The sequence below is a fragment of the Chiloscyllium punctatum genome, chromosome 44, assembly GCF_047496795.1.
Source record: "Chiloscyllium punctatum isolate Juve2018m chromosome 44, sChiPun1.3, whole genome shotgun sequence".
Taxonomy (NCBI): domain Eukaryota; kingdom Metazoa; phylum Chordata; class Chondrichthyes; order Orectolobiformes; family Hemiscylliidae; genus Chiloscyllium; species Chiloscyllium punctatum.
The window spans coordinates 4,176,485-4,195,705 of NC_092782.1; the positions used below are offsets into that span (position 1 = coordinate 4,176,485).

The 19,221-nt window shown below is 45.5% G+C and overlaps 1 protein-coding gene across 1 annotated transcript in view; it reads right to left on the reverse strand.

Annotated features, from left to right (window-relative positions):
- lrrk2 (leucine-rich repeat kinase 2) overlaps positions 1-19,221 on the reverse strand; it is a 152,884-nt gene that overhangs the window by 63,718 nt on the left and 69,945 nt on the right. The window contains exons 19-23 of the mRNA XM_072562122.1: positions 12,374-12,635; positions 10,732-10,932; positions 9,978-10,069; positions 7,595-7,667; positions 1,619-1,839 (exon numbers count right to left, since the gene is read on the reverse strand). Coding sequence (XP_072418223.1) covers positions 1,619-1,839; positions 7,595-7,667; positions 9,978-10,069; positions 10,732-10,932; positions 12,374-12,635 — 849 coding nt within the window. The remainder of the gene's footprint in view (positions 1-1,618; positions 1,840-7,594; positions 7,668-9,977; positions 10,070-10,731; positions 10,933-12,373; positions 12,636-19,221) is intronic.

Sequence of the window (19,221 nt, forward strand, 5' to 3'; positions counted from 1 at the left end):
TAGAAGCATTTACAACTATGTCAGCATTTTGTACATTAACAAATGTGTTGATAAAATATTGACATGACAAAATGTGCCTAATGTGTTTCATGTTGTGTGAACACTATGCCACTTTCTAAACAAATCTGTTGCTTTCTTTAAGAAATTCTATAACCCAGCTCTCCAGCAAAACAGAACACAAACATTGGCATGCCAATTGCAAACCAAGACTGCACAACATCCACTGTTTCTGCTGCAGGTAGTGCACAAATTTTATGCAGTCAACGAATTCAAATTATTAAAGCAGGCACCAGAACCAAGCATTCTGTTGATTATTGCATGTCCAATTAGGATGGGTAAAATTGTGAGGCTAGTAAAAATCAGTTTTCATACCTCAGGCCAGACTGTACTCCTTAAGGGGAGTTAACTGAAACAGACACCGGAAACCATTCTGCAACTGATTGTACAGGCAAAATCCCCATGCCCAAATCTGCACCACCAGCCTCACACACTTCTCAATGCACCACAAATCTTAATTGTGTCTAACTGTTACACTTCTTTTCCTCTTGCGGAAGGAGGAATTGCACAAACCCAGGCAGTAACACCTTACTAGCATGCTGATGGTAACAGGTAAGATGAACAATATTTTGCTGGAGAAGGTGCTCGCCACAATTAGGCTGTGGTCAAGTTATGGGACTAAAACTAGTGAAGAGGAAGAAACCTACATGGAGATAGTACAACACCAATTTAGAACACAATTTCTCACAAAACTATTCTTGCCATTTTTACCAGAATGCATTTGTAGCGGACACAATTTGGGACACGTGTAGATCCAACCATGATGTAGCACTTAATTGGCTTCCATTGCCACAAAGAGTACAGTCTGAATATAACAGAGGAAGACCTCACTACTGCCATTAAAGGAATGAATGCATAAAGGATACCTTAATCCAGTAATGTTCTCCAATTTATTACTGGCAGACCTGAGGCATCATCCAAGGAACAATGGTAGGGATTTTGCAATCAATCAAAGCAACAGCCAATTGAGATAAATCACCAGCTAACCTGAAAGTACTTGATGATCTTTTAAATATTGCTAGTGAAGGCCATTCCTGCTGCTTCACACATGCTTAGTGGTGCAAGGCTAAGAGAGGGCATTACTGGAGCAGGGAGTTTTGATATGGCAGTGCTGGCATGAAATTGAAATTATAGGACAACTTATCTCATATCTATCTACTTTGTATACTTCCAATGCATGGTCTTTGGACATCAATGCTTTCATCAAAAGTATCCAAGATCATCAGCACCAAAAGTGTGAAACAGCTGGAGATGCTGTTTCAGAAGTAAAATGGTAGTGGAGGGACTGAGAAAAGGGAAATGAAGGAACGAGACTTTATTGTGTCTTCCTGTTACTTAAATCTTATAATGTTAATAAGACTACTATTTACTTTCATATCAAGTTATACTCAAGTATTCCAGGTTTTACTACAGATATCAATAGAACGTAACTCTCCTTCCTTCATTTCTTTTCTTGCTTTTTCCATGTTACACAGGTCATTAAAATGAATACAATCCTCAATGATTAAGATTGTCTGAAATGATAGGTTCTAATATCTATATATAAAAAACAAGTTCTTACGGTGCACAAGTGTTGCGAGAAACTTGTTAAGTTATTTTGACTTAAATCCAGCTTTTGTAGTTGTGCAAGATAGGGAGCAATGGAACATGTGTGATTGATGGAATTCAGGTGCTCCAAGTCATTTGCAGAAAGATCCAAGGACCAGATGAATTCTGTCTCAGTAGCATGCTGCACCCAGTGGTCATTCACACTTCCAAATGAAGGTCTTGGCGATGCACAGTCTAGGATAAAATATATCTAAATTTATAAATGTTGCCCCAGTTAGTTTCTTCACATTTAGATTTAGATTTTATTGTCACATGTACTAAAGTACAGGGTACAAGAGTACAGTGAAAAGTGTACAATATCGCCACACATGGCGCTATCTTAGGTACAAAGTACCTCGGTACAAAATCTTAATTACAGAAATAGAAAAATAGAGAAAGAGGTAGGAAAGTTTAGCACTACAGTTCTTCACATAAAAGTAGAAAAATAAAGCAATTTAAGAACTGTTCATGAATTTTCTGATATAACTGAAACATACGAACACGAGAGAAAATACTTGCAGTTCTGAAACCCCAAGTAATCCCCATTGTTTTTTATGACTTGGAGGTGGTGGTGTTGGACTGGGATTACAAAATTAAAAATTACACAACAGGTTTAGTTCAACAGGTTTATTTGAAAACACTAGTTTTCAGAGCACTGCTCCTTCATCAGGTGGTTGTGGAGTATAAGACAGAGAATTTATAGCAAAAGTTTACAGTGTGAGGCAAATGAAATTATATACAGAGGAAACTCGATTATCCGAATACCAATTATCTGAAAATTGGATTATCCGAAGGAGATCTCAAGGTCCCGATAGAAACATTACATCAAAGACGTGTTTCCAGCAGTGATCACGTCTTTTGTTTACAGTGATTAAACAGGCACAGTTTCCAAATGACTGACTACCTGCCCTCTCTCTCTCCCCACACTTTCCCTGGAATTCTACAGAGGGATGTACCCTAACCACGCCCCCCCCCCCCCGCTTCCCCAGGACAATGTTGAAGAGATTATTCCTGTACAGGGCAAAGGTAGAAGTTGTCAAAAGCTTGCAGCAAAAAGTTGTGTGTGTGGCTGCGTGTGCGCGTGCTATTTGGAGACTTACCCCACAAAGGCAGCAGCAGCAGTCTCTATGTTGGTGTACAGTGCGGCTGCGGTGGGGATGGCTGTGTTGGGGGCAGGGGTTCACACACTTTGTGCTGGGAGCGGGGATGGGTTGGACTGGGTTTGGGGGCAGGATTGGACCGGGATTGGGAGCGGGGGGAGGGGGGGGGGGAACAAGGTTGGACCGGATTTGGGGAGCGGTGCTGGACAGGGCTGGGGATGGTCCTGAGGGCAGGGCCTGTGTGCTGATGCAGTCTCCTGAATAGGGAGCAGACTTTAAAACTCCGAACCCCAGAAGAAAGGCATTTAATCGATTTTCCAAATACTCGATTATCCAAACGAAATAGTGCCCGCCCATCACGTTCAGATAATCAAGTTTCAACTGCATTGAGAAAGACCTGGATTGTTGGTTAAGGCTCTCATCTTTTAGAATGACCATGTTGGTTTCAGTTCTTTCATATGTAAATCTTAGAACTTTTTTTTAAAATATACATTCACAAGTGAACTTTAACAATCGGTGCCATGTCAGCTCAGATAATGCATTGAAGGTGTGAGATGCCCTGTGAGAGGCTGTCTGTGCCCCAGTGGTCAGACTGATTTGAATCTAACAAACGGATTTACAGAATTCATGCCGTTTTTCGGCAAGCACAAATTCACCCCAAAAACTTGTCTGTGTGTATGCGTGTGCGTGGGGCAACATGAACCCAAGATCCCAGTCGAGGCCATCCTCATGGGTACCGAACTTGGCTATCAGCCTCTGCTTGGTCACTTTGCCTGTCCCGAAGTCTGTAGGGGCGAGAGAGGTGGGGGGGGGGGGGGGGGGGAGGGGTGAAGAGAGGGAGGGGAAGAGACGGGGGGAGGGGAAAGACTGGGGGAAGAGACGGTGGGGGGGGGAAGAGACAAGAGGGAATGATGGGGAAAAGAGACGGGGGGAATAGTCGGGGGGAAGAGACGGAGGGGGAAGAGACGGGGGGAGGAAGAGACGGGGGGAGGAAGAGACGGGGGGAGGAAGAGACGGGGGGAGGAAGAGACGGGGGGAGGAAGAGACGGGGGGAGGAAGAGACGGGGGGAGGAAGAGACGGGGGGAGGAAGAGACGGGGGGAGGAAGAGACGGGGGGAGGAAGAGACGGGGGGAGGAAGAGACGGGGGGAGGAAGAGACGGGGGGAGGAAGAGACGGGGGGAGGAAGAGACGGGGGGAGGAAGAGACGGGGGGAGGAAGAGACGGGGGGAGGAAGAGACGGGGGGGAGGAAGAGACGGGGGGGGGGAAGAGACGGGGGGGGGAAGAGACGGGGGGGGGGAAGAGACGGGGGGGGGAAGAGACGGGGGGGGGAGAGCGGGGGGGGGAGAGTGCGGGGAGGAGAGAGAGCGGGGGGTTAAGGGAGGGAAGGGGGGAAGAGAGCAGGGGGGAAGAGAGCGGGGGAGAAAGGAGACAGGAGGGAAAGAGACAGGGAGGAGAAAGACGGGGGTTAGAGACAGGGGGAAGAGATGGGTGGGGAAGAGACAGGGGGGGAAGAGACAGGGGGGGAAGAGACGGGGGGAGAAGAGACGGGGGGGAGAAGAGACGGGGGGGAGAAGAGACGGGGGGGAGAAGAGACGGGGGGGAGAAGAGACGGGGGGGAGAAGAGACGGGGGGGAGAAGAGACGGGGGGGAGAAGAGACGGGGGGGAGAAGAGACGGGGGGGAGAAGAGACGGGGGGGAGAAGAGACGGGGGGGAGAAGAGACGGGGGGGCGAAGAGACGGGGGGGAGAAGAGACGGGGGGGAGAAGAGACGGGGGGGAGAAGAGACGGGGGGGAGAAGAGACGGGGGGGAGAAGAGACGGGGGGGAGAAGAGACGGGGGGGAGAAGAGACGGGGGGGAGAAGAGACGGGGGGGAGAAGAGACGGGGGGGAGAAGAGACGGGGGGGAGAAGAGACGGGGGGGAGAAGAGACGGGGGGGAGAAGAGACGGGGGGGGGAGAAGAGACGGGGGGGAGAAGAGACGGGGGGGAGAAGAGACGGGGGGGAGAAGAGACGGGGGGGAGAAGAGACGGGGGGGAGAAGAGACGGGGGGGAGAAGAGACGGGGGGGAGAAGAGACGGGGGGGGGGGAAAAGAGACGGGGGGGAGAAGAGACGGGGGGGGAAGAGACGGGGGGGAAGAGACGGGGGGGAAGAGACGGGGGGGGGGGAGAAGAGACGCGGGGTGGAAGAGACACGGGGGGGAAGAGACGTGGGGTGGAAGAGACACGGGGGGGAAGAGACGCGGGGGGAAGAGACGCGGGGGGGAAGAGACGCGGGGGGAAGAGAGAGTGGGGGGCTAAGGGAGGGAAGGGGGGAAGAGAGCGGGGGAGAAAGGAGACAGGAGGGAAAGAGACAGGGAGAAAAAAGACGAGGGGGGAGAGACAGGGGAAGAGATAGGTGGGGAAGAGATCGGGGGGGAGAGGAGACGGGGGAGAGAGGAGACGGGGGGGAGAGATGGAGGGGGGAAAGAGACGGGGAGGGAGAAGAGACGGGGAAGAGACGGGGGGAAGGAGATGGGGGAAGAGACGGGGGGAGAGACGGGGGGAGAGATCGGGGGGGAGAGAGCGGGGAGGAGAGAGAGCGGGGAGGAGAGAGAGCGGGGGTTAAGGGAGGGAAGGGGGGACAGAGTCGGGGGAAGAGAGCGGGGGGGAAGAGAGCGGGGGGGGAAGAGAGCGGGGGGGGAAGAGAGCGGGGGGGGAAGAGAGCGGGGGGGGAAGAGAGCGGGGGGGGAAGAGAGCGGGGGGGGAAGAGAGCGGGGGGGAAGAGAGCGGGGGGGAAGAGAGCGGGGGGATGAGGGTGGAGGGAGAAGAGAGGAGGGGGGAAGAGACAGGGGGGGGAAGAGACGGGGGGGGAAGAGACGGGGGGGGAAGAGACGGGGGGGAAGAGACGGGGGGGGAAGAGACGATGGGGAGAGATGGGGGGAAGAGACGGGGGGGGAGAAGAGACGCGGGGGGGAAGAGACGCGGGGGAAGAGAGCGGGGGGAAGAGAGCGTGGGGGGAGAGAGAGTGGGGGGCTAAGGGACGGAAGGGGGGACAGAGTGGGGGGAAGAGAGCAGGGGGGAAGAGAGCGGGGGAGAAAGGAGACAGGAGGGAAAGAGACGGGGAGAAAAAAGACGGGGGGGGGAGAGACAGGGGAAGAGATAGGTGGGAAAGAGATCGGTGGGGGGGAAGAGACGGAGGGGGAGAAGAGACAGGGGGGAGAGACGGAGGGGGGAAAGAGACGGGGGGAGAAGAGACAGGGGGTAGGAGATGGGGGAAGGAGATGGGGGGAAAGAGACGGGGGGAGAGAGACGGGGGAAGAGAGCGGGGGGGTAAAGAGAGCAGGGGGGGAGAGAGCGGGGGGGGAAGAGAGCAGGGGGGAAGAGAGCGGGGGGGATGAGGGTGGAGGGAGAAGAGAGGAGGGGGGGAAGAGAGCGGGGGGGGATGGGAGCAGGGAGAAAGAGAGGCAGGGAAAGAGAGGCGGGGAAGAAGGGGAGAGGGAGGGAAGAGAGCGGGGGTTAAGAGACGGGGGGGGAAGAGAGCAGGGGGGAACGGGTGGGAAGAGACAGGGGAAGCGACGGGTGGGAAAGAGACAGAGGGGGAGTAAGAGATGGGGGGGGAGAGATGGGGGGAGAGAGCAGGGGGGGAGGGGGGGAAGAGACGGGGGAAGCGACGGGTGGGAAAGAGACGGAGGGGGGAATGGGGGGGAGAGATGGGGGGGGAGAGAGTGGGGGGGGAGGGGGGGAAGAGACAGAGGGGGAAGAGAGCGGGAGAAATTGAGGGGTGGAAGAGAGGCGGGGAACGAGAGGGGGGGAAGAGGGAGAGAGGGGGGAAGAGAGAGGAAGAAAGAGAGAGAGAGTGAGAGAGAGAGAGAGACAGTGTTAAAGGCTGGGGAGAGAGAGAGAGACAGAGACAGAGAGAGACAAAGAAAGAGAGAAAGAAAGAAAGAGTAAGAGAGAAAGAAAGAGAAAGAGTGAGAAAAAAAGAGGGATAGAAAAAAGAGAGATAGAAAAAAAGAGGAAGAGAAGAAAAGAGAGGGAGAGAGAGTAATGCAGTGAGGTCACATGTAGTGCTCTCCCAGTTGGAGAACACTTAAGCGGTTCAGGACATTCACCCTCGGACCTTCGAGTGACCACACTCCAAGACGGACTTAGGACAGACAAAGTGGCTGAACAGAGGCCGATAACCAAGTTCAGTACCAATTGGGATGGCCTCAGTTGGGTTCATGTTGCACCACACACACACAAACCTACACACACATAACTCACACAGATTCTCTCTCATACACAAGCTCTCTCTCTCTCTCTCTCTCTCTCACACACACTCCTCCATTCACATCCAAAGCAGAAGCAGCTTAGATACTTTCAAAAGCAAGTCATCACAGATAGATTAAAGGGATTCATAGAGGAGTTGAAAGAGTTATCCCAGAGATAAATGATCAAGGTTTTCGAATCATAAGGAATGTGTGTAATATAAAATTGATCTATGTTATTTAACTGAATGAAGACCACTGAATTAAACAACAGTCTTGTTTCAAAATGGTGCCAAATTTGTGGGAGAGCAGCTGATATGACTCGGGTAGAAAGAAACTACATCTCGATAAATATTTAAGTAGGTGGAGATTGTAGGGGTTTATAGTGAAAAGAAAAATCTAGAAAAACATTTTTCTCATAGAAATGATCAAACATTTGGATTGTATCTCTGGTAAAGGCAATGGAAGCAAAAGTGTTGGAATAACTTATAGAACAGTCAATATAGCAATACTTATAATGAAGACTGTAGGTTCTTCCAAAATAATGAATTTGATATCTGCTGATTTGGAATGGCTTCACACAGTGTAAATCAATGATCAGACCAGTAATTTTCATTACCTGATTTATGAACTACATGAGAAATAGATCTCTGCCTTGGGTTAACTGCAGGCTCAACATCGTCAAGTGCACTCTGTCAGTAAAGTAAATTAATTTTAAAAAAGGATCACAACATTTGCAGAAATTCACTTTAAACCATAAATATGAATATTTTAAAATCACACAATTATATTTCTTTTTCTGCGTAAAACTTCTACTGCAAAATTTGCGAAAGCCCAGAAGTTATGTTTATGAAACAAGCCTCACTGCTCAACAAAGGTAATGCATAAATATGTCCAGATTACAGACAAGGTTGCCATATTATAGATATTCTGTAATAAAGAGCACTGGAAAAAATTTTTTAAAAATCAAGATCGTACCAGAGTTGAGGGAATATGCTTTTCAGAAAAGGTTGAGAAAACTGAGAAGGCTAAGATTATTTTAAGATTATGGAAGGGTTTGATCACGTGGACACAGAGAATAAGTTTCCATTAGCGAGAAATACCAAATCTAGGGATCACAAATATAAAGGATTGTGATCATTAAGATCAATATTGAATTCAGGAGAAATTTATTTGCTCAAAGTCAAGTCAAATCACTTTAATACCTTTAAGGCAAAACTAGATAAGCACACGAGAGAAAGGATTAAAGGGATATGCTGTTAAATTTAAAGAAAGAGTGGTAGGTGGAGGCTCATTTAGAAAATAGACAGTTGGGCCAAATAGTCTATTTCTGTGCTTTATACTCTACAGAACTATGGTTCCACCAGAAGATGTTTTGACATAATACACAATATAAGTGCAAGAATTATAATGTAACTGAAGTGCGTATATCTCTACTGAAGCAATCAAATTAAAACCTACCATTTCTTTCATAAAGCATAGTCCAAAAATATTTGGAGATCAACTCCAGCAGGAGTTAGCCCTTATTTCAAGAGAGTTGGAGTATAAGAGTTGAAAGTCTTAATGTGAGTGGCTTGGAGGTGCCTTTGCAAGTGGTAGTGTTCCCATGAATCTGTTGCCCTTGTCCTTCTAGATGGAAATGATCATGAGTTTAGTAGGTGCTCTCCAAGGATCCTTAGTGAGTTTCTGCAGTGTATCTCAGTGCTGCTGCTGAGTCAGTGGTGGAGGGAATGGATGCTTGTGAACATGATCCCTATCAAGCAGGCTGCTTTGCTCTGAATGGTGTCAAGATTTTTGAATTTTGTTGGAGCTGCACTCATCCAGGCAAGTGGAGTGTACTCCACCACACTTCTCTCTTGTGCCTTGTTGATGGTGAACAGGCTGGGGAGTCAGGAGGGGAGTTATTCGCTGCAGTATTCCTAGCCTCTGATTTGCTTTTGTAGCCACTGTATTCATTTATTTTTTGTTTTAATTCTTTTTTTCATTCAGTCACAGGATGTGGGTGTCATTGCATAGGCCAACATTCTTTGTGTACTCCTAATTGCCCAGAAGTCAATGGTAAGTCTAGTTGAGTTTCTGGGTATTTATAGTGGGGGGGAATTCAGTGATGGTAACACCATTAAATGTCGAGGCATGGTGGTTAGTTGGTCTCTTACTGGAGATGGTTATTGCTTGGCATTTGTGTGCCGTAAATGATACTTGCCACTTGTCAACCCAAGCCTATAAATTGTTTGTGTCTTGCTCCACTTGAACATGGAATGCTTCAGGAGTTGCGGATGGTGTTGAACATTTTGCCATCATTGGCAAACATCCCCACCTCTGACTTCATGATGGAGGGAAGCAGCTGAATATATTTGAAGTTAGAGATTGATAAATTTATGATTTCCAGTGGCATGCAAGGTTATGATGATGGGGTAAAAGCCCTGAAGTGTTTGATCAGCCATGAGTTCATATTAAATAGACTAGGAGGAAATGAGGACTGCAGGTCCTCAGATTGCAGGACTGCAGGAAAAGCACAGCAGGTTAGGCAGCATCTGAGGAGCAGGAGAGCCGACATTTTGAATATAAGCCCTTCAGCAGGAATGGCATATTAAATGGCAGGATAGGCTTAATGGGCTAAAAAGCTTACTCTCGTTCCAATGTTCCTATACTCATAAATTATGTCTCAAACTTGTCCAGATTCAGTTCCTTCCTTTATTCATTTGAATTTGTTTCTTAAAGATTAGAAATTATTTCAAATCTTTAAATTGTTTGACATTTTTAAAAATATGGACATTTCAAATTCAAATTTTTGGTGTAGGATGAGTGTTTTCTGTTGTGGAATGTGAATTGTTTCACACTAATTAGTAATTACCAATAATCAACTAGAAGCAAGTTAGAAACCAACAGAGATAGGTAATCTGACCACTACAATCTTTTTTTTTTAAAATAAAGAGAGACATAGCAGTTCAAGTATTCAGTAGCACTTTGCATTCACTGTCTACATCATTTAATTAACGTACCAAAGAACGGTAGCATCTCAAATTAATTGCAGGTTCACTGTAATCTCCAACATCCAAGTAATTGTTTGGATTTTGAATAATAACAAAATTCCCTAAAATTAAAGAGAAAAACAAAAGTTAATGAGAAAATGGAAATACAGAGAATTTGTTTTGTCGCACATGATCAACACAACCCATCTAACCATAATTTAAATATAGAAATGTATAACCCAGTTGTGGAAAGGAAGGTTGAAAATAATTGCATTTCCCTGCTTAGCTGCATAGTTTACTTTCATATAAACTAATTTAGGCTACAAAATTGGAAAGTTTTAGTTCTTAAATAAACATCATCTCACTGTTGGTTTGGTTTACACACACAGGCCTGCAAACCTCTCCTAATCATCATCATCACCTTATATTTCAGTCATCAACAAATAACTGACATTCCCCAAATGCAATGCCGAAGAGAACTACAGGTGTATTACTAAATTTTGAATTTAATTTCTACTATGGGGCCATGCATCAAACTTCACTGCAAGAAATAAATACATACTCGAAACATTTGTCCTTTTAAAAAGTACAAATAAAACAGTTGTAATTTGTCACTGGAATTATGCAAGCCACAGCTTAAGTCATGTGCAAAGTAACTTTCTGCATTTATAATAAGCAAATTAATATTATCATCCTAACTTATCATTTGATAATACCTAAAATAAATGAATGATAAAATGAAAGCAAGGCAACAAAGTTGTTTGAATATTTATCAGAATCAAACCTTCATTCTCCAAGTCATCAAAAAGGCTGCTTTCTTCTGTATCAATTGCTGACACATCCGACAATGCAGTGCAGTCATTGCTCTTATTTAATGCTTCCTCAGAGTAGCTCAATTCAAAATTTGTACTTGAACTCTGCACCACTGATGACAACAATTCTGCCCCATCCTTTGATAAAAGCTTTGCCAAGGATACACCTGTGGCTATTCAGCAAGAAAGTAATCACCGTTAATGCACCTGTTGTAAACAAAACTATACAAAATCTGTCGAGCAATAGAAATTTATATGCAGAGGAACATGTTTCCAAGTGTCTCAGGGTGGTAAATTAGCACTTATAGTGAGAAGGTGTATTGTCACAAACATATATTCCACTTCAAAAATGCCTCACAGCAGTACAGGACACATAGCTCCGCCTCCAGAAGTAAAGCAGCTGGAGATAAAACAGGCTCTAGGAAATTACTCCAAGTATCTTGCTGTGAGCTGGCAAAGGGGGAAAACAGTGCATGGCTGAAGGCAGGAGGACATGGAGCAACATTTACTCTATTTTTTCATGCTGATGCGTGGGCCCAAGGTCTACGTACAGAAGCTGTGCATTGGCACACCTGTCTGCGAGCATGGTGCTTCCCAACGGCTGCACAACCATGCAGCTTAGAGAGAATGTTGGTGTGGAAGGAGGACAAATTATTAATGTAAATTGGTGGAAAAAATGAACACTTGAGAATTAGAGGCATGCCTTCAAAGAGTTTAATTGCATGGGGGGAAGGCAGGACACCTTGTTTTAAGTTTTACTAGCTGCAGAAAGGTAAGGTTAAGGTTCCAGTGTGAAAATTAGTGAAGAGGTGTGAGTGCATGAACAAGTGGGGGGGGAGAATATTTGAGAAGTGATAGGTTTAACTGAGGAAAATACTCAAATAGGGTTGAGAGTGTAGTTTGGTGCTTGTAGGGGTAGGTATATAGGTTTACTCATGAGAGGTAGTCACAAGGAGTTTAGTGGGGGTGGAAGAAAATATTTGCTTCGTCAGTGCAAGTGATTAGGAATTACACTAGATTTAGCTGCCAGGAGTTACACTGGATTTTATTTGTCTAACATTTTCTGTGTAGCTATTCAGGCGAATAAATTGGAACTGTCCAAACTCTCTGACTCCTGGGGAGAAAGGGAATTGTCCAGTGGAAGTTCATACTTCCCAGGCAATTCCCGTGATGACCAGCTTATTCACACATACTTAGGTCTGATTAGATTAGATTTGATTTGATTCTCTACAGTATGGAAACAGGCCATTTGGCCCAACAAGTCCACACTGACCCTCTGAAGAATAACCCACCCAGACCCATTCCCCTACATTTACCCCTGACTAATGCACCTAACACTATGGACAATTTAGCATGGCCAATTCACCTGATCTGCACATCTTTGGATTGTCTGAGGAAACCGGAGCACCGGGAGGAAACCCACACAGACACGGGGAGAATGTGCAAACTCCACACAGAGAGTCACCTAAGGATGGAATCAAACCCGGGTTCTTGGCGCTGTGAGGCAGCAGTGCTAACCGTGCTGCTCTAAATATATATATAACAGGTCCATACATCCACTATTCCACTTAAAACTGTAACAACTTTAACTATTAAACCTATTAACATACTTACACAGCTGTTGCTTTGATGTGGGAGATGTCTCATTGGGAAACAATGGACGTAACCAAGTTGCTTCAATCCTGCCCATATGAAGTCCACCCAGACAAATGGCCTTATTGTTTTGGTCCAATCCAAGCTTTCTTAGAAGTAAGCTTATGATTCTCTCATCACTCATCTTAATGCTGACTTCCAAAGCTTTCTGAATATCTTGCTCACGTGCTCCATGGTTAAGCAAAAGTTCCACTAACAATGGGTTACTGCTTTGTGTACAAGCCTATGAAAACCATTAAGAAATTGTTAACAATTAAGTACCATTAAGTTAACCAAGCAAAATTGCAGGGAGTAGTTTTTATTCTTCTCAGAGTTCAAAAAGCACAGTGACACTTTTCCTCAAATTATAGGGGACATTTTGACATGCAGATACTGGGTTTAGGCACAGATTATGCGCAGGGCTTGGGTTAAAGCTGGCAAAAGCCCAACAATTGGTTCAAACATACAGACTACTACAAACAACTCAGGCTGGGATTCAATTAACAAATACTAATTGTGCAATTTGAATGATAATGCAACTCATTCAACTTGATCATCCATGGGTTTCCTTGGGGCTTTTGTAGCACATTGTGAGTTCCGACCTAACTCTGAGCCATAAGTCCTGGGTTCAAATCCTATCTGCTCCTGAAGTATGTGTTAACATCTGTAAACAGTTTGATTGGAACAAATCTAGAGATCACTAATGATCAATGTGCTAATGAAAATAGAACCAATTGGTAACAAAAATAATTCTTTCCAAGGATTTCCTACACTTCCTGAATCATATTATTTAAATCAAGTCAAGAAAACCATTGCAAACGAAAGGGCTGATTAAAACTTTGAACGTACAACAACAAATTCTCAGAAATCATAGCTGCTTTTTGTTCGGAAACTTACGAACAGAAAAGGGATAGCAAGGGTATCAGAATGACCTCCCTGAGTGTGCAAGACCCAGGATCCAACTGGTCTCACTCATAATACTTGGAAAATTCCTTTCCTCAGGCTTGCAAATGACAGTCAATAGGAAATCTGACAGTTTCTACAGTTACAAAGGGAAAGGAATAGCACATTCAGAGGACAATGCCTGGCCAGTGTTAAATGCAGGGTACTCTGGAAAGAATAGTTTGTGTTTCAAACATACATGAAAAAAGCAACAGTAAAACTTCACATGCTTATATTTTCAAGTATGGTCAGTATTAACAATTCTCATCAAGGCATTTTATCACAGCAGTGAAAGGTGCAACACCACGCTTGTAAAACCTCACTCTATACAAGGAACCAAGAATCCAAGGACTGCAGATCAATAAGGATGGCTAGAAGCTACTGTGCCAGTTGTACCTGGTTACTTTCCCCCTGACAACCCAAATGAATTTTCTGGACTCCATTTGCCATTTTAGGTTACTATACACTTGACAGCAAGGGCAAAGAACTTACTTCAAGGCAACAACAGATGAGGGGAACAGTTAAAATAAATAGACAATGGTAACCTAACTGAGTTAATGGTCTCATTTGGGTGCTCATTCTTGGAATAATGCATCACAGTGGAACAAGTCCAGCCTTCACGATCTGCCTTGAAGCAAAACAAATTGTGGGAAGTGTTGATAGAAAAGTTCAAGACTACCATCGGTTTAAATAAACTAGATAAAGAAAAAAGGTTTCCATTCATCAATGGAACAAGAACTTGCAGACAGAGATTTAATGTTTTATGCCAGAGAGACAGAGTGAATGAGAGAAAAATCTTTCTTTAAACACAGTAAGTTGTGGTGATCTGGAACTCACGTAATGAAGGTCAATGAGGGTGGTGGAAGTGGTAATGATCAATTAGTTAAATGGAAACTTCAGAGAGTTAAGCAGCAAGGTTATAAAGGATTATTGGAACACAGTACATAAATATTACAAAAAAAAATCATCTTCCAGCCAATAGCTATTCAATATAAATGGAAGAAAGTTAGTCACTTCTGCAAACTCATGATTTGATTCAGAAAATCAAACTGTTCAACAGACTGACTCACTGAAGGCAAAATAAATTCCATGGTATATGTGCCAACACAGCTGAACAGTTCTCTTATCTCTCAATGAGGACTTTGAATCCTTCTATGAACAATTAATTCAAGAAAGAAAATGGTGCAGTTCTCAGGACATCAAGATCATCATAGCGATCTCAATACCAAGCTAGAAGTTCTCATATACAATGTACTGTTGGTCTGAATGACATCATGGAACATAACAGGCATATGCCAGCTATAGACAGCAGGGATCAAGTGAATCCTTAGAAGAGTATAAAGACAGTAGGAGTACACTTAAGAGGGAAGTCAGGAGGGCAAAAAGGGGATATGAGAAGGCTTTGGCAAATAGAGTTAAGGAGAATCCAAAGGGACTCTACAAATACATTAAGGATAAAAGAGTAACTAGGACAGGATAGGACCCCTTAAAGATCAGCAAGGCTGCCTATGCATGGAGCCACTGGAAATGGTGGAGATTAAAAAATATGGAGTATTTTGCATCAGTGTTTACTGTGAAGAAGGATATCAAAGATAGAAAATGTGAGAAAATAAATAGTGACATCTTGAAAAAGGTCCATATTACAGAGTTAGATATGTTAAAATGCATAAAGATGGATAAATCCCCAGGACTTGATCAGGTGTACCCAAGAACTTCATGGGAAGCTAGGGAAGTGATTGCTGGGCCCCTTGCTGAGACATTTGTATCATCAATTGTCACAGGTTGCTCAGTGGTTAACACTGCTGTCTGACAGCACCAGGGACCCGGGTTCATTTCCAGTTTTGGGTGACTGTCTGTGTGGAGTTTGCACATTCTCCCAGTGTCTGCATGGGTTTCCTCTGGGTGCTCCAATTTCCTCCCACAATCCAAAGATGTGCATGTTAAGTGAACTGATCATGCTAAATTGCCCAGAGTGTTTAGGGATCCTTCGTGGCACATCCCTGCACTACTTAAAGGGCACTTCTGCACCTCAGTGTTGCATCTGTTGTATTGTAATGCTACAGCAACATGAACCTGGCTTATGAACTTGACCAGGCTACATCTCCAGGCTTTTCACTTGCTCTCATAATGCTCAATTGCTCTGAGCCTTCTTAGATACTTACAGTTTCCTGGACTTGCATTGCCTTATAGCACTTTGCTCCTGAGCCAAAGATACTAGGTTCATGTTACTGCTGCATTGCCTTCTTGTTTTAAACACAGTCACAAAGCCAGGAGGCTTATCATTGTTGTCAGCAGGCCTCAATCTATGGGTATAGGGAGATAACCTTCACTCAGGGGTTCCCAGCCCAGTAAATCAAGGGCAGTCTCCAATACAATGTGGTTTAAGAGCAGTGGCCCCAAAACAGATCCTTGCAGTACACGACTACTAATTGAACTCCAGGATGAACAGTCTCCCATCAATTACCACCCCTGTCTTCTTTCAGCTAGCCAATTTCTGATCCAAACTACGAAATCCTCCTTAATCCCATTCATGCGTATTTTGTGCAAGAGTCTACCGTGGGAAATCTTATCAAATGCTTTACTGAAATCCATTTACATCACATCAGCCACTTTACCGTCATCCACCTGTTTGGTCACCTTCTCAAAGAACTCAATAAGGTTTTAGGTCGTGCCTCACAAATCTTATTAGTCACTTTGAGAAGGTGACCAAACAAGAGGATGAGGAAATGTTCATCCTGGAGTTCAGTTACTAATGGTGTATCGCAAGGATCTGTTTTGGGGCCACTGCTGTTTGCCATTTTTAGAAATGACCTGGATGAGGGAGCAGTAGGATGAGTTAGTTTGCAGATGACACTAAGGTCGGTCAAGTGTGGACAGTGTGAAGGATGTTGCGGATTACAGTGGGACATACATAAGCTGCAGAGCTGGGCTGAGAGGTAGCAAATGGAGTTTAATGTGGAAAAGTGTAAGGTGGTTCACTTTGGAAGGCGTAATAGGAATACTTGGCTAATACTAATACTTGGCTAATGGTAAAATTCTTGGTAGTGTGGATGAGCAGAGAGATCTCAGTGTCCATCTGCACGCATCCCTGAAAGTTGCCACCAAGGTTGATGGGGTTATTAAGAAGGTATACGGTGTGTTAGCTTTTATTAGTAAAAGGATTGAGTTTCGGAGCCATGAGGTCATGTTGCAGCTGTACAAAACTCTGGTGCGGCCATCCTTGGAGTTTTGCACACAATTCTGGTCACCGCATTATAGGAAGGAGGTGGGAACATTGGAAAGGGTGCAGAGGAGATTTGCCAGGATGTTGCCTGATATGGAGAAAACATCTTATGACGAAAAGCTGAGGGACTTGAGGCTGTTTTTGTTAGAGAGAAGAAGGTTGAGAGGTGACTTAATAGAGACATACAAGATGATCAGAAGATTAGATAGGGTAGATAGTCAGAGCCTTTTTCCTAGGCTAGCACAAGGGGATATAGCTATAAATTGAGGAATGACAGATATAAGACAGACGTTAGAGGTAGTTTCTTTATTCAGAGAGTAGTAAGGGTGTGGAATGCCCAGCCTGCAACAGCAACCACTGCATCTAAATTAATACACCCCCAGCCCCGTACAGCCTGGTTCTACCTGCTCCCCAAGATCCATAAGCCCAACTACCCGGGCCGACCTATTGCCTCGGCATGCTCCTGTCCCATCAAACTCATCTCGCTCTACCTCAACTCCATCCTCTCCCCCTTAGTTCAGGTATTTTCCACCTACATCCTCAATACTAACCACACCCTCCATCTCTTCAGCAACTTCCATTTCTCTGGCTGCAGCGTTTTATCTTCACTATGGACATGCAGTCCTTATATACGCCCATACCTGACAAGGATGGCCTCCAGGCCTTCCGCTTCTTTCTCTCCAACAGACCCATCCAGACCCCCACACTAATACTCTCCTCGCTGAACTGGTCCTCACTCTCAGTAACTTTTCCTTTAACTCCTCCCTTCCTTCCAAATCAAGGAGTGGCCATGGGTACCTGATGGGCCCCAGCTACGCCTGCCTCTTTGTTGGCTATATCGAACAGTCCCTCTAAGTTCCTACACAGGTATTGTGCCCCAAGTCTTCCGCCGTTACATCAATGACTGCATCAGTGTAGCGTCCTGCAGCCAGGCTGAACTGGAGCAGTTCATCAACTTCGTAGACAAGTTCCACCCCGCCCTCAAATTCACTTGGTCTATCTCAGACATCTCCCTCCCCTTTCCTGACCTCTCCATTTCCATCTCTGTTGACAGTCTCTAGACAGATATTTACTACAAACCCACAGACTCACCTCCTCTCACCTAGTATCCTGCAAGAACTCCATCCCATTCTCCCAATTCCTCCATATCTGCCGCATCTGTGTGGATGAGGAGACATTCCATTCGCGAGCATCCCAGATGTCCACCTATTTTGAACAACGTGCTTTTCCTCCCTCCATCTTCCAGACAGCCTTCTGCTACACCACCTCTATTCCCCGTTTCACTGGGCTAAACACCCCCCCATGTAATAAACACAGAGTCGCCCTTGTCCTCACCTACCACCCCACCAGTCTCTGCATCCAACACATTATCCTTAAACATTTCCACCAACTCCAACTAGACCCCACCACCAAGAACATCTTCCCCGCTCCCCCCCCACCCCTCTCTATTTTTCACAAGAACTGTTCCCTTTGACACTCCTTGTGTTTGCACCACTCTCTCCACTGACCTTCTTCCCCCCTCTCCCCTCTCCCCTCTCCCCTCCCCCCCCCCCCCACCCGCCCCACCCCCAGAACCTTTCCCTGTAACCAGAAAAGATGCAAAACCTGCCAGTACACCATGACCCTCACCTCCATCCAGGTGAGAGAGGGGTTCATCTGGCTCTTTTCCAAACTATTTTACTGCACCCGGTGCTCCCGATATGGTCTTCGCTGCATCAGGGAGACCGAATTGTGGAGAACTTAGGGAACGGTTCAGTGAGCATCCCAGCTGGGCTCGCAGGGATTGACTGAACCTCCCAGTCACCTCCCATTTCAATTTCCTCAACCGCTCCCCTTCCAACATGATCATCCATTGCCACAACAAACCACGCCGCAAATTGGAGGAACACCACCTCATCTTCCGCCTAGGCAGCCTACAGCCCGGAGGACTCAACACTGTGTACTCCAATTTCAAATAATGTCCCTTCCCCTCCCCGACTCCCTTTCCAGCCCCACTCCATCCCTGCCACCAACCGGATTCATTCCTCTCATTGACCAACTAGGTCGTACCCTCTACCTGTCTTCACCTAACCCTACTTGACCTCCCTGCCTCCGCCTCCCCCTTTATCTGCAGCTCCCCACACACCCAGCTCAGGTCCTGAAGAAGGATTATACCCAAAATGTCAACTTCTCCACCTCCTGATACTGTCTGGCCCCCTGTGTTCTTCCAGCCTCTCACCTGTCTACTTTGGATTTCAGCATCTGCAGTTTTTTGACTCTCGCCAACTTTCAGGGAATTTTAAATGGTCATTGGATAAACATTTGGATGATAATGGAATAGTATAGGTTAGATGGGCTTCAGATTGGTTTCACAGACCAGTGCAACATTGAGGGCTGAAAGGTCAGTACTGCATTGTAATTTTCTATGTTCTATGTTCTACATTCTAAGATGTTAGAAGCCAAATGTCTGGCCTCCAAAGATAGTGTGGGCAAAAGGAATATCTTTTGTCAGATATCCACAGAGTGGTGTGTTGTCCTTGGAATGGTGAATGGTAACATGGGATAAAAATCAAATGAGAGATGCCATAGGGGCGAAATAGATAATCAATGAAACAAGTTTGGTAAGATAGGGCAAGAAAACTTGCGAAGCTTCATGGCAACAAAGCATCCAAAAGACTCAACACTA